Below are 15,156 nucleotides of genomic sequence, written 5' to 3' on the forward strand. Positions count from 1 at the left end.
AAAATCAACTGCAGGATTATTTTAGAGGAATCTCACTGTTCCAACACATTTTGTCAGGATAAACCCTTTTTTTAAACCAGCTTTTTTTTTCAGGAAAGTTCAGCATAAACATCTCAGCTCAGAGGTGGATATTAGTTTTAAAACAATTGTTAACAGTCAAACCTGCCTGTGTTGTTTTAGCCACTTGGGGGCAGTGCAACAAGCTGTAACAAAGATCCTTTATAACGATAATAGTGTTATTAAGCAAAGAAACACACGTTTCATTTCAGTTTTAACTTTTAATTCCAGCAGCCCGAAGTGAAATCTGTGCTGTCAGATCTCGTGAGAGTGTGTTGCTGAGACAGAAAAAGGCCATTTTAGTGGCAGAATGTTCAGAAGATATGTGGCTTGTGGAAAATTGGTCCAATATTTACTTCAGTGACAACGGTCATAATCTGTGTTCACGTTCACTTCTCCCATTGGAGTGAATAGACTCAGGACCTGCTGCTGGTCTCCTAGAGGGGCTTTCTAAACCGTTTCTGGCTGTAAGCATTGTAGCAGCATATTATCACTTATAAAATTGTTGTAGCTAACAGGTTAGCAAACAGCCGCCGACTTCCAGCTGACACAGAGCAACATGACCCTTCATGTGGAAGTCCAGTCTTCTCTCTCTGTTAGCTCTGTTTCTGTTCTGCGCCTCCTCCTGAGGGAAACTGAGGGTCTCTTTAGTTCCTAATGCTCCACTACGCTCAGCAGCTCGTCTCCAACTGTCTGTCGTGTTCAGTACCTTCGTCAGAAAACAGCTGATAAGAGTGACGAGACTGAACCAAAACAGTAAAGGTGCAGGCCATACTGTAAATGTGCCGCAGAATTGGAGCCAAATTAGGCAAACAAAAGCTTTGTAGAGCTGCAGAGTCAGCTGATAGTCCTCTATGTTTTCATCATTGCATCCTGATCATTATTACAGCTTTAAATGATTGACATTCTGTTGGGAACTAGTTTCATTGTCAGGTACTGTAGCCACAACACCAGGTTAATGTCACGGTGACTGGACAAATAGTATGAGTTTAATATATTTTACCTGCTTTGTGCTCTAGTTCACGTTACTCCACCACCGACCTCTCACCCCATAGTTTTAATCATTCCAGGAATGTTAGTGGTACAAGTCCTGCAGTTCACTGAAACTGAGAACTACATCGCTGTAAAATCCAAACCAGACCTAATTCAGCCTGATGACAGAACTTGTTTTTGAAACCTTGTGACTTTTTTCTGTAGAAAAAGGATTTGAGTGAGGACAGTCAGCTGATTCCCTCCGGTCTCACACTGTCTGTCCATGTCTCCTTTTTAAAACAGAAGAAGCGGTTGTCTCAGACACAATGTGGAGGAGGCTGCAGCCTCAAACTTTGACCTGGTTTCCTGTGTTGTGTGTCACGGGGCTCCTCTGCAGCAGGTTGGATCAGATGACAACATGCCTTCACACCTGGATGTTCGTGTGTTTGAGTGCTGTGTGATGACAGGCCGGTCAGACTGGCTCTCTGCTGTCTGTCTGCTGCCTGCAGTAAAACAGAGCAGGCTGATAACATCAGCTGTGGTTATTGTACAGGAAGACATTTGCAACTGAAACACCACCATTCAACCACCATTTACTTACGCTTATATTTAAAGCTGTGCGTTTTGTCTCAGGCTGGGCTCTGATTGGCTAATTGCATCCCCACAATGCAATGCAACACAGATGAAAAAAGAAACTGTGTTCTATTTTCCAGCCACCAGCAACGGAGGCTCCAGAGTCCTCATCTTTTAGTCTCTGAATTATTGATGAAAACACTGTGATGATCAGTGATGAGAAGTTGTTGCAGACCATGTTCCCGCTCACCTTTACAGAGAGCCGTCAGAGGTCAGAGGTCAGAGTCTGGAGCTTTCAAAGACTGTACAGTGGGACAGTCTGCGCGTCTGGCTGACATCTCTCAGTGGAGGTCTGCTCACCACCTGAAGCTCAACCTCGACCAGACCGAGCTGTCTCCCGTCCACGACCTCTCCATTACCATGAGGGACTCTGTGGTGCCCCCTGCTCGGACTGCAAGGAACATGGGTGTGACGCCGGATGACCAGCTGTCCTTCACTGCCAACATCGCTGCGACAACCTGCTGCTGCAGATTCCTCCTCCACTGACCCGGGAGGATACGTCTGTTCCTCACCCAGGAGGCGGCGCAGGTTCTGGTCCAGGTCCAGGCTCTTGCGTCAGCTAAATAAATGTAATGTAATACTAGAGCCCTACATTTACTGCTGCCAGCTGCTGAAAAACAGATCATTGTACAAAGACTCCAGAATTTAAGTATTTCAGGCCAAAATATTGTACATTCAAATCCAGACTGTGGTACACACAAACATTGAGTTTGTAATATATATGAATGTTCACAATGCATCGCTGGATCCACCATGTTGACTGCAGAGGGCTCCGACTACAGGACTCACAGCTAGCCATGCATCTCTGAGTGGCTGTTGGTCCGTCGGTCGGTTGGGCCACCATTTTGGTCAAGAGGACGAATCCTAATGACTGTGGTCCTCTGACTCTACCTCTCAGCAGAGATGTGACTGGATTATTTATGGCAGATCCAAGGTCAGTTATCTGTATTAAATTATTGTCAAAGTTAACATATGATGTATAATCAGGCTGCTTCCAAATCAAACCCATATTATGGAACTCTAATAGAAACGTGCTGAAATGATCAAACATTTAATTAATAATGAATAATTATTATTATTATTATTAAGGGCTGAATTATCACACAAATACAATAACACCTGGCAACACTGGTGGGAGAGCTGAAGGTGTGAACTGAGGTCTTCTTAGCCAGAGACAACCACAGACAACCAGCAAGACACTGTCAAACCTTTAATGAACAGGCAGACAGCTGGCGTCCAGCTGATCCCAGAACTGTGATTTTCATCATAGAGTCACAGAACATCAGCTGTCACCTTCACACGTGACATGACGTTCAGTACGATATGACGACAGCACATGCTAACACAACTTTATATCAACGTCCACGCACAGACAACTGGTTTGTGATTGGCTGACAGGAGTCTTTAAAATCATATATGAGGACACATCAAACGTAGTTCTGTTGGTCCGCCACTAAAACTCTATTTTAAAGAGAGAGGTTAGTTTTGGTTTTATCTGTCCAGGTTTGGAGACATCTGTCTCTGGGATGTATGTCTTTCCCCCAGAACAGTGGAGGCAAATGAAGTCTAGTTTGTGCTTCTCACAGCGTTGAAAAATGACATTTACAGAATTTAAAAGCTACTTGTCTTTCATCGTTACTCAGGATAACTGCAGAAGAAATAGTCCCTATGAACACTGTTGGCAGCGAGTTCTGTGGATCATCCAGCTTTCTAAATTTAGGATCCTAACATGCTAACATGCTAACATTTGCATCCTGACAGACTTTACTTTTACACGCACTGAGCTAAAAGTCTTACATACATGGAAGTTATTAGTTATTGGTTATTCTAAATGGCTGCAGTAAGTCTGAAGCAAATATTCTGTTGATTTTGTAACATGCTAGCTGTTCAGACACGTGTTTTAAAGCCGTATTAATTGATTTCTTGGCAGCTTGCGTGCAGCAGAACTAGCTGAAAGTAGAACCTTGTAAAGTGGTTTCACCAAACAGCTGATCATCCCATCGGAGTCGTGTCTGTGATGTTTACAGCTGGTCAGTCATGATGCTACAAGGACCCAGTCGATGGTTGAACTTGTTCATCGTTGTGTTTTTCACTTGCAGATACTGCTGGCTATAATGCAATAATACTCCGATTTCATTTGTTCAGTTTCTGGGACCACATGAAGAATGAAATGAATAAGAACACAAAGTACTGTTACTTAAAAAGTCACAGTTAAAAAAACACAAGTAAAAAGGATTTTAGCCTCAAAATGGAATTATTCTGTAAACACTGGCCATGAATAATGTTGTGCTTTAAGTCTACTCAAGTCTAGACTGATAACTACAGAGGAAACTATACACTATGATGATATTCCTCAGTAAAACAATCATCAACTCGTCTTAAAAAGTAATTTAGATTACTTAGATTATTTAGATTTAGTTGTAGAGGAAACACACTAATCTGAACTAAAGTCTTTTTTGGCCTTCTGTCACTTCATGTTTACTCGTAATTTTAAAATAAAAACTGAGGTTCAAATGAGTCAATCAATAAATCCAACAAATAAAACTACTGAGCTCATTCTGTCATTACAACTGCAAGTTAAATTAAAGAAAAGAACACTAACTTGCTTTAAATTCAAAAAAGTAAAGACACTAAATAAAACCCAAACAAGTAAAAGAACATTCAAAACAAATGGCTTCCATCACTTTTTACTGATTCCTCCCTGAGTTTTGATCAACATCCTGCTGCAACAACAAACACTACGGAGTTACAGCTGATGTCTTCATCATCGTCATCTTTAGGATATCAAAGGGCCTTTTGTGGAGGATGAAGTCATTTATTGATTTGATTTCCCGTGTGTGATTTAATGAAACTGTTCAGCTGGAAGAAAACTCGTTCCTCTCAGGCTGCTGACATCATTCAGGAAAAAGAAAGATCTGCTTTAAAGGAGGTGGCTCAGTCCTCATCATTTACTCATTTAGCTCATTGAGGCGCTCTTCTTCTTCGTCATCACTTCCTGCTTCTCACTGAGGTGAACAAACAAGAAACACAAAAATCATCCGTTCAAACAAAAACTCAAATGGTCTCTCCATCCTGTTCTCTTCACAATGAACAAACTTCCTCTCTGGCTCGTCCTGGAGGACCGGACGACTGTGGCGGCCATCTTGTTCCTGGCTCACAGATGGGAGGAGGTGGAGAAGCAGAGTTTCAGGGTGAAGGGGTTGGAGCTGTCTGCAGGTCGGAGAGGGAGAACAAGTTCACTCTAACAGTCCAACATATAAAACACAATGAAACATCAGGGACTGTGCTGAACCTTCATCATCCCAGCAGTCCTGAGGACCAGCCTGACACCTAGTGGTGAAACCAGGTAGTGACCTGTTGGTGCGAGATGATGTCACCACCTGAGACCAGTCGGTAGCAGAAGTTCATTACTTGTCTGTTATATTTAGGTTTGTTAAGCAATGTCAGAGACACGTTATGATCATGTGACTGTGCAGGTGGGGGCGGAGATAGTTTTAGAAACTGCAGCGCCCAGCTGTGCTTTGAGTTCAATGTTAGTGTGAGCATGATTTAGAATAGTATGCTAACACATGCTAGCATGCTAAGTTTGGGATCTAACATGTGAACAAACTATGATATTACTGGTTTCCAACATACTAAGGTTAATCAATGCAGCGCTGACTTGAAAATCTAAAGTAATGACGGTTATTTGAATGCAACAATTCAACATTTTGGGGAATCTGCTTATTCTCTTTCTTTCTAAGAGTGAGATGTTCAGATGGTCTGTGTGTTAAGTACAGAGCTGGAGTCGGGACGTGGTTAGCCTAGCTTAGCACAAAGACTGGAAGCAGGGGGAAACAGCTAGCCTGGTCTGTCCGGAGTTCAAAAATACACCTACCACCTACTAACACCCCTAAAGCTCACTGATCAACATGTTACATCTGTGCGACTGTGCAGAGCTTCCCGAAGTAAACTGTTGCTCATCGTCATTGATCACCGCGCCCACACGCCACCTGATTGGTTCTTGCCTGAAAACACTGTCAGTGTCAGTTGAGCACTTACTGGGTATTCTGATCTGGTGGTGGTTCAGGACGGTCAGAGTCTCCACAGCTTCAGTTTTACTGTCAAACTCCAGCAGACCAGACAGAGTCTTAGAGCTGGCTGCTGGGATGAAGAGGAGGAGGAGAGAAAGGAGGAAAATGATGAAGACGAAGAAAATCGATGTAGTTATTTATAGATCTCCTCGTCTGCTATGTGACTGGTTAAACTCACGTTTGGCATCGAAGACCTTGAACTTGGTGAAGGCGGGAACGTTGTGTTCAGTACAGAGCTGCAGGTGAGAAAGACTCTGGTTTTAATGATCAAAAGAGTGTCTGTTCTCTCTTCTCTCCTTTTAAAGGATAATTCTGTTCATTTCAACCTGCTGCATATTCACCAGAAAAGAATCAAGAATTTGGAAAGTTTAACGGACTCAAAACACTGATCGATCTTTGGCGAGGTCTTGATTTGAAGCTATTGTTTGGTTATGAGATGAGAAGCAGAAATCGATGAAAGATTTGAACTTACACAGAGCTACATAATGTGGAGAAGTGTCTCAAATGGCTGAGAAAACAATTTGAACTACGCAGCCAAAATATTCAACAAGACAAGACGCTCTTGAAAACCACCTCTCATCAGCCAAGGTGTCCCACAGAGCTCCATACTGGGCCCCATCCTCTTCCCAGTCATCCAACTCCTTCCAACCCAACTCAAACTAATCTGTCTCCATTCAAAAAGCTCATGCAGGTGTGACCTCACCTTGTGCAGCTGGTGCTGGCTGAGGGTGGGCGGGGCGTTGTAGAAGTGCAGGACGGTGGCGGGCGGCTGGATGATGTTCCTGCTGCTCTGTGTGCTGCTGAAGCGGTTGTTTCTGGTCAGACTGAAGTCCTGGTAGCTGCTGCTCCCGTCGGTCAGCTCAAACACCTGACTGGGAATCACCGCCTGCTGCTTGGACACACTGAGAGGTGGGGGTGGGGGAGGGGGGGGTCGACAGGTGGAGGGATGGATGGGAGGAAAACAAACAGAGAAGAAGAAGGCGGTCAGTCAGGGACACAGAGTTAGTGTTTGTTGCAAGTCAGGAGTTTCCATCCAAATTTATATTAAACGCATTTCCAGAAAATCAACAACAAATGATCATCAATGATCACCACTGCTGCTGTGTGGACATGAGCTCACTGGTTGATGAGATCAACAGCTGGGGGAGCTAATCAACAGCTGGGGGAGCTAATCAACAGCTGGGGGGAGCTAATCAACAGCTGGGGGAGCTAATCTTCCAGTCGCTGCCATTAAACCTCCACAGAAGAGGAAGAGGAGGACACGACGAGATGACGTCATTAAAGAGCTGGAAGCTCAGACGACGGAGAACCATGTGGAGAACCATGTGGAGAACCATGTGAAGAACATGACATCTGTGTTGTGATGAAGGTCACAGCCTCCTCATCGCTCCACACAGATGTGATGTTTTCAGATCTTCACCTTCAGTCACAGCTTCATGTACAGCAGCGTTTATTCATCAAGTCTGTTTCTGGTTTCTTCCACTAACAACTTTTACACTCAGACAGCAGGACACATATTTATTTTTTCTAATTTCTGGTGTTTCCACTCAAGTTTTTTATGCATAAGTTGAAAATAGATAAAAGCAGGTGGGTGGAAACACTCTCAGTAAGAAAGCAAAAAAGCGTATTTCCCAAAATGTTCATTAATATGATGAAACTAATGAGAAAATATTATTATAATATTGGAGAATTGACTGTGAGAGTAAAGTCCATCAGTGATGCAGCCTGAGCCCCCCCCCTTCCTCACTATCACAACATTTCTAACTCACCAGCTCAGACAGCAGCTCAACTGCAACCAAGTCTGCCACAGAAAATGTGTACGAATGCACGTTTCCATTCTCTAGCGTGATGCCAATATTAGGAGTCGGTTCTTCGCATTGAAGAAGAGGAGATGACGTCATTAAATGAGCGCCAGTCAAACCTCAAACACTGAAAAACAATGTCAGTCTGTTTTGTGTGTGCTTGTAATTATTTCCTGTCTTACTAATTATCTTGCAGTCAGTGGCTGGTGAACACCGACGGTCAGGGACCACGAACACCTGCAGCCAATGAGAGGCGTCCTGTTCTGGACCCCCGCCCTGGTTGCGTCTCCTAAATGTTGGCCCAAAGTCATCAGCACTCACCAGACGTTGAGTTTTTTGCCGAACACCTTGATGCTGTTGAGGTGAGTCACGGCTCGGTCCACAGCGTACTCATCTCCCATCTCCACCAGCGCCGTGCCGGGAACGCTCTTCATGAACTTCACCTGCAAACACAGTCAGCTCAGGTTATATACTTTATATATATATATATATATATATATATATATATATATATATATATATATATACACATCCATATGACCCGTCTCTGTCTCGGTGTCCTCTGGGCGACAGCACACACCTTCTCCACGTTGCCGTAGAGACAGAAGAGGTTGAAGATGCAGCTGCAGTTCATCTTGTCGGGATGGAGGCCGCTCACCATGGCGACGGAGCTGGAGGCAGCGTGGCCCAGGAAGGAGGAGGAGGAGGAGGAGGTCTTAGGGAGGAGCAGCGGGTAGGAGATCATGTCCTGCACCTCCTCACTGCTCCTCCTATACCTGCTGTTAGCAGGCAGAGGCAGCAGGGGGCAGTGTGGACCTGCAGAGACACAGACAGTCCTCTAGGGTTAGAAACACTGAAGGAGACAGACAGAGAGAGAGACAGTGAGACAGGCAGACAGTGAGACAGACAGAGAGACAGGAAGAGAGACAGGCAGACAGACAGACAGAGAGAGAGACAGGAAGAGAGACAGACAGACAGACAGACAGTGAGACAGGCAGAGAGACAGGCAGAGAGACAGAGAGACAGACAGACAGACAGGCAGGCAGACAGACAGACAGTGAGACAGGCAGACAGTGAGACAGACAGGCAGACAGACAGGCAGACAGTGAGACAGGCAGAGAGACAGACAGGCAGACAGACAGGCAGACAGACAGACAGACAGTGAGACAGGCAGACAGTGAGACAGACAGGCAGACAGACAGACAGACAGGCAGGCAGACAGACAGACAGAGAGACAGGAAGAGAGACAGGCAGACAGACAGAGAGAGAGAGAGTGATAGACAGACAGGCAGACAGTGAGACAGGCAGACAGTGAGACAGACAGAGAGACAGGCAGACAGACAGAGAGAGAGAGACAGACAGACAGACAGGCAGACAGACAGACAGACAGACAGACAGACAGACAGGCAGAGTGACAGGCAGGCGTACTGTAGCTGTTGGATGGATGATCTCCCAGGATGGCCTGACGCTGCCTCCCTTTTCCTCGCTCTGCAACACACAAACACAGAAAGCTAAATAAGAGCTGACAGGAAGGTTGTTGCTAGTAGCACTGTCTCACACACACACACACACACACACACACACACACACACACACACACACACACACACACACACACACAGTGCAGTGTGGCAGTCTTGGTCGGGGTTAGCAGAGTCTGACCCACATAAGGCAGCAGGAGGTGGAGGTGAGCGCTCCCTCTCGGATGATCCTCCTCCAGGCTGAGCTCACTGAGCTCCCCCCAGGAACATCACTCACTGTAGCCAATCAGCATCCCTCCTTCTCTGCTGCTTGGATGATTTCACCGTGCAGTTATTTAAAGAGGAATAATTTATTGAAGTAGTTTATTTGTACTTCAAGGTCAACCCCACCCTCTGTCAGCTCATAGTTCAGTCGATGCTCCGGATCGTGACAGGAAGCAAATGTGTTTCACCTCCTTCTTCACTTAAAACAACTGTGGAGCGAATTTCTGAACCTTAACAGCAATGCGATTATAGACACCAACAAAGGAAGTTCCACCTACCCAGGATATCTTCTCCTCATCTTCACTACACCTAACAACTGGGTTTCACAATCTAGACACGAGCATGTTCACATAAAAGCCAATCACAGACATGGACACGTCAGTAGCACGCAGTAGTAAACAGGAGTCATTCCCTCCGACCAGAGGCTATACCTCTCATATTAAACACCGTCAGGCAAAGACAAAGGTCTCTGAACACTCTGCCCCCCTAAGAGACCCTCTCACACACCCCCCACGAGCTCCACGGGATCTTCTGTGATTGGTGATGCCGTTTTCCAAGAGAGCTGATTGGTCAGTAGGAGCTTTTATACGAGTTGATCTGTTATCTGGAACACCACCTGCTCCGGAGCAGGTCAGGTGTGCAGCATAAGTTACCATGGCGATGTACCCCAGTAAGAAGAGAACCACCGTCCTGCTTCGTAGTACAGGCCTCAGGACTGTGGGCATGAACACACTGTGATTGATTGACAGCTGACTCTCCTGTTATTGTTCCTGTGAGGGCGGAACCATCTGCACCTTTATCATGATTATCCGTACATGGAGTTCATGGTGACATCATAATATTCCCAGCATAGCTCCGCCCACATGAGCAGAGGTCCAACAGCCACAACACCTGAGAACAGCTGTGTGTGTGTGTGTGTGTGTGTGTGTGTGTGCTGTCCTACCTCGGTGCAGGAGGAAGGGTTTGGTGTAATCCCAGCTGCTGTTGTCATTGCGGACGACGTTCAGTCTGTTGGGCTGCAGGGGGCGACAGAGCACAGCACCTCTGGGTGGGTGTGTGTGCGTGGGCATGAGAGTGAGGGTGTGTATGTGTGCGTGCACCTGAGTGTGTGTTTGTGCAGAGCACTGTGCGTGTGTATGTGTGTGTGTTTACCCGAGCGTATTCGATCTTGAGCGTGCAGCAGCCGGCGTAGATGTCGGCTCCGTTCAGAGCCAGTTTGGCCTTCTGAGCGTCCTCCACGGACTCAAATGTTACCGAGCTCGTTAAGGATGACTCATCGGGAGGTCTAGCGTCAGCTTTAGTGAATCTAAATTTGATCCTGAAGTTTAGCTTTCATCCTCCTGTCATGTTGTATCTGCAGCAGCTGACGTAAACAGAACTTTAACTGATCTGTGAAATACTTTAAACATGTATACAAGTACACACACACAGTCAGGATATTCCACCATGGCCTGGATGCCATTGCGTTTGAAGATGACGATGCGCAGGACGTTACCGACGGGGTTGCAGACGGTGTACAGAACATCCTGACAGAGAGAGAGAGACCACAGTGATGACTGGCAGCAGATCACACAGCAGGAATAATCAAGTTCTGTTTTTCTTCAAACATGAAATGTTTCACTAATGATTTGCGGAGATGAGAGAAAAGGTTGGGTGGCAGAATTTCTGGTGGAGGTTGAAGGCGGAGGACGTTGTAGAAGGGGTGGATGTGGTTCTTGGGAGAGTTTAAGTAGTTTCAAGGTGGAGCAGAGGTGATTCGAGTGTAAGGTAAAGAACGTTCAGGTACAGGAGGTTCAGCTGAGGAAGAGGATGTTTCTGTTCCAACATAAAACAGGTGGAGGAAGTTATGATAGAGGAGGTCCTGCTGGACTTACGGTGGTGATGGGGTACAGCGGGTTCTGGACGGACAACAGCAGAACTTTGTTTCCGCTGGTGGGGTCGTCTGCGTTGGTGGGTCTGGTGATTCTCTGGCTGGTGGAGAAGTTGAAGAAGGCCTGCTGCTCGGCGATGCAGACGGTTCCACACGACACGCAGCGCTCGGCGCTCTCCACGCTGTCAAACTCCACCAGAGCCTGCCGCTTAAACGGCATCATCATCACATAACTGCAAACAGAGCAGACAGGTGAGGGTCTCAGAGGAGGCGGGGCTTCACTCAGGTGGAAAGAAGCTTTGGCTGTACTCAAAACTGCCTAGACTAGCAGTACGTACTGATTTGGCCAAAATGTAGCATGTAGCATGTAGCATGCAAACAAAAGCAAAATATGCAGTTTGTCAAAAACACCCGGACGTCATACTGATTCGGACAAAATGTCCAGTCTGCATCAGTCCAGTCACCCTCAGTCACAGTGCACAGTGTGTCAGAACATTTCCACTTCATAGTTTCAGAAGCGCTCTTGTTATGGTCAACGAACGTCCCTACCAAGTCCTGTACCATACATGTCCTGCTGTGGTTTACTCCACTGGTTCCCAAACGTTTTACTTGTCTTTCATATGTGACCAGTTCAACCAAAGACACCATTGCCTAGTTTCATTTGAATTATTTTTAGGTAAAAGGTAATATTTTCTAGGTTTTTACAAAACAAAACAAAGATTAGAGACCATTCTGAAAAGAAAACTTAAGTGTATCAGAAATATGTTTTTACTACTTTCCCATCGCGCTTATCATTTCATGACCCATTACATATATCATATGAACCCTTGTCGGGGTCCCGACCAGAGGTTGGAAACCATTGTTTTAACCTATAACTTGGTTTGTTATTGGAGTCAATTTTTCCTACCAGGGTTTGTATGTATGAATATCAATGATTAACAAATCAACCAATTAACCAATCATAATAGACAGTTATACATTATCAGTTATATTTCAAACATGTGACATATTTCTTAAAACTGATCCTGGATCTGTAATTTGGTGTGTAACATTTCGTGAGGAGAGCTTCCATACTCCATATTGATTTCTCTGGCTTTCTCTGTAGAACTCTTAGATCACAGGAAACTGCTGCCCTTTTAAAACAAATGTGACTAGTTGTTATGTAATCCTCTTCACGCTGACTCGTCGCTCTGTGTCGCTTCTGTCATCACTTTGATGAACATCTGCAGCAGCTCCATCACACATCAGGAACACACACACACACACAGACACATCTGCAACGTTTCTGACAGACATAATCATACAAATGATAACGATGCTGAAACTGAAACTGGCACGAGGAGTTATGAACCACGACGGAAGCTTCCAAGTCAAAGAGCAACAATGGAGAAAACTGCTGTGATTTGTATCATGAACCCATGAAGGTTTTCAGACAGCAGAGGAGACCAGAGGAAGTGGTGCTGAGATGCATTAAAACTAGATTAGCTGCGGGCCGCGCAGCAGTGGCTGCTGGGATGTTTGTTGTGGTGAATGTCTCTGGATCAGGTTGTTCTGATGGACAGCAGAAACACATCAGACTGCACAGGATGCACCTAAATAAGCAGCAGCAGTTTCCTGAGTGCGAGCACAGTCTCTGTTATTCAAGTTTCCTCTTAATCACGTCAGTAATTATTTCAGGTAAAGGAACATGTAGTCAAAGGTAAAATGTTACCAGATGTTGCCGAACTTGTCGAGTCCCTCCACCAGATCGGCCTCCACCACCGCGTCGCAGAGCCCTCGGACGTGGACGACCGGCGAGGGGGGGATGCGATGGCTGTCCTCCACACCGTCCTGCAGGGAGAAGAGAGCTGAACTCAATAAAAGCAGCTGTTTGGACTGTAAATTACTTTTTAATGAGTTAATAAGGGTTAGGGTTAGGGTTACTATTGTAAGGTCAATTATATCAGCATCATCTTCTTTCTGCATTAATGTTTAATTTCATTTTTGACTGTGACACAACGTGCGTGTTTCAATTAAAACTCTACAACCTAAATCATGATTTCCTTTCTGATTATTAATAATGACGATTGAAATATCCCCACTGATGATGGTTTACAGGTGCATGTGATGATAGTACAATAAATATCCACAAATGGTGAAACAACACTTCTCTGCTGTTCTTCTCATTGACAGGCAGAAGTGTTGATATGCAAACGGCTCCTACATCAGTTTATGTCTGACTGGCTGGAAATGAGGTTTGTGCATGTGCGTCCAGTTCCACAATGTTTGAGATTTATGAACCAGATCCAACAAGATCTAAGAAGTCAGGACAGGAAGACAGATAAAAGAGAGAGGTTGTATCATCAAATCATCTCTGTGCAGCCTCAAACAGGCAAACAGCATCAAACAACTCTTTAAGCTATTTCAAGCTACTTTATACTTCTACTTCACTACAATTCAGAGGGAAATATTGTACCTTGTACTAGTTAAACTAGCTAACTGTATATAAAGCAGTAAACTAGCTAGCTGTATATAAAGTAGTTAAACTAGCTAACTGTATATAAAGCAGTAAACTAGCTAGCTGTATATAAAGCAGTAAACTAGCTAACTGTATATAAAGTAGTTAAACTAGCTAGCTGTATATAAAGTAGTTAAACTAGCTAACTGTATATACAGTAGTTAAACTAGCTAACTGTATCTAAAGCAGTTAAACTAGCTAACTGTATATAAAGCAGTTAAACTAGCTAACTGTATATAAAGTAGTTAAACTAGCTAACTGTATCTAAAGCAGTTAAACTAGCTAACTGTATATACAGTAGTTAAACTAGCTAACTGTATCTAAAGCAGTTAAACTAGCTAACTGTATCTAAAGCAGTTAAACTAGCTAACTGTATATAAAGTAGTTAAACAAGCTAACTGTATATAAAGCAGTTAAACAAGCTAACTGTATATACAGTAGTTAAACTAGCTAACTGTATCTAAAGCAGTTAAACTAGCTAACTGTATCTAAAGCAGTTAAACTAGCTAACTGTATATAAAGTAGTTAAACTAGCTAACTGTATCTAAAGCAGTTAAACTAGCTAACTGTATATAAAGTAGTTAAACTAGCTAACTGTATCTAAAGCAGTTAAACTAGCTAACTGTATATAAAGTAGTTAAACTAGCTAACTGTATCTAAAGCAGTTAAACTAGCTAACAGTATATAAAGTAGTTAAACTAGCTAACTGTATATAAAGTAGTTAAACTAGCTCCACCTCGAGCAGCTCCAACAGTAAATGCTGCTCTCACATTGATGCGTCAGTATAACAATCTAATAACGTCAGATAGAATCAGATATCTTTCACTGCAGAACCAGTACTTTTACTACATGAAGCTGAGAATAGTTGTGTACTTTTACTGCTGATACTTTGGGATGTGGGCCTAAAGGACTTCTAGGTCCACGGCAGAGAAAGTTTGAGTGATTCTGGTCTAGAACATTAAGAGATAAGATGAAACGTATTGATTGCCGTTGGTTGTTGCAGGTTGGACTAAAGCTGAGAGCTGATTGTCAGAGGACATCAATGAGGTGCAGGTGAAAAAAACTTCTGACGGTTAGTCGGAAAACCTTCTCACGGTGACAGAGAGACGACAACGTGTTTACTGTCTCTCGCAGGAAGAGGTTGAAGCGTTGAACTTTTGCAGCCTGGCCTGTTTTCTGCAGCAGCTCGAGGGTGCAGGTTCAGACGTTTTACACCGACGGCTGCAGGAAGCAGGCTTTGACTGGGGCGTTGACCTGTGGACGGTCTGATCTGTAGATCTGACTCACAGCATCAGTCCAACACTTGTTCACAGTGTTCAGTTCAGAGTCTCATGGGTATATCCTGGTTGACTAAGTGACACACTTCCACAACATTTCTGGTAGATTTGAGACATTCTCACTTCTGTCAACTTCTCCAAAAAATATGTTTAAAATTAAATTTGCTGACTTTGAACGGAACTGTTTTCCTTAATGGTGAATAACTTGTGTTACATCAGATAATAAAAAC

At 44.3% G+C, this 15,156-nt stretch overlaps 1 protein-coding gene across 2 annotated transcripts in view; it reads right to left on the reverse strand.

Annotated features, from left to right (window-relative positions):
- Nucleotides 1-4,333: 4,333 nt before the first annotated feature.
- Nucleotides 4,334-15,156, reverse strand: part of LOC139299717 (heterogeneous nuclear ribonucleoprotein L-like) — a 14,940-nt gene continuing 4,117 nt past the window's right edge. Inside the window, exons 2-13 of one of the 2 annotated variants that reach the window (XM_070922581.1) lie at nt 12,864-12,982; nt 11,157-11,385; nt 10,723-10,808; nt 10,435-10,531; nt 10,226-10,298; nt 8,966-9,025; nt 8,118-8,353; nt 7,859-7,980; nt 6,439-6,637; nt 5,914-5,971; nt 5,704-5,802; nt 4,334-4,872 (exon numbers count right to left, since the gene is read on the reverse strand). In XM_070922581.1, the coding sequence (XP_070778682.1) occupies nt 4,817-4,872; nt 5,704-5,802; nt 5,914-5,971; nt 6,439-6,637; nt 7,859-7,980; nt 8,118-8,353; nt 8,966-9,025; nt 10,226-10,298; nt 10,435-10,531; nt 10,723-10,808; nt 11,157-11,385; nt 12,864-12,982 (1,434 nt within the window). In that variant the 3' untranslated portion in view covers nt 4,334-4,816. Of the gene's footprint in view, nt 4,873-5,703; nt 5,803-5,913; nt 5,972-6,438; nt 6,638-7,858; nt 7,981-8,117; nt 8,354-8,965; nt 9,026-10,225; nt 10,299-10,434; nt 10,532-10,722; nt 10,809-11,156; nt 11,386-12,863; nt 12,985-15,156 lie in introns of both variants that reach the window. The other variant, XM_070922589.1, reaches the window with a different exon arrangement.

This window comes from Enoplosus armatus, chromosome 2 (genome assembly GCF_043641665.1).
Source record: "Enoplosus armatus isolate fEnoArm2 chromosome 2, fEnoArm2.hap1, whole genome shotgun sequence".
NCBI lineage: Eukaryota > Metazoa > Chordata > Actinopteri > Centrarchiformes > Enoplosidae > Enoplosus > Enoplosus armatus.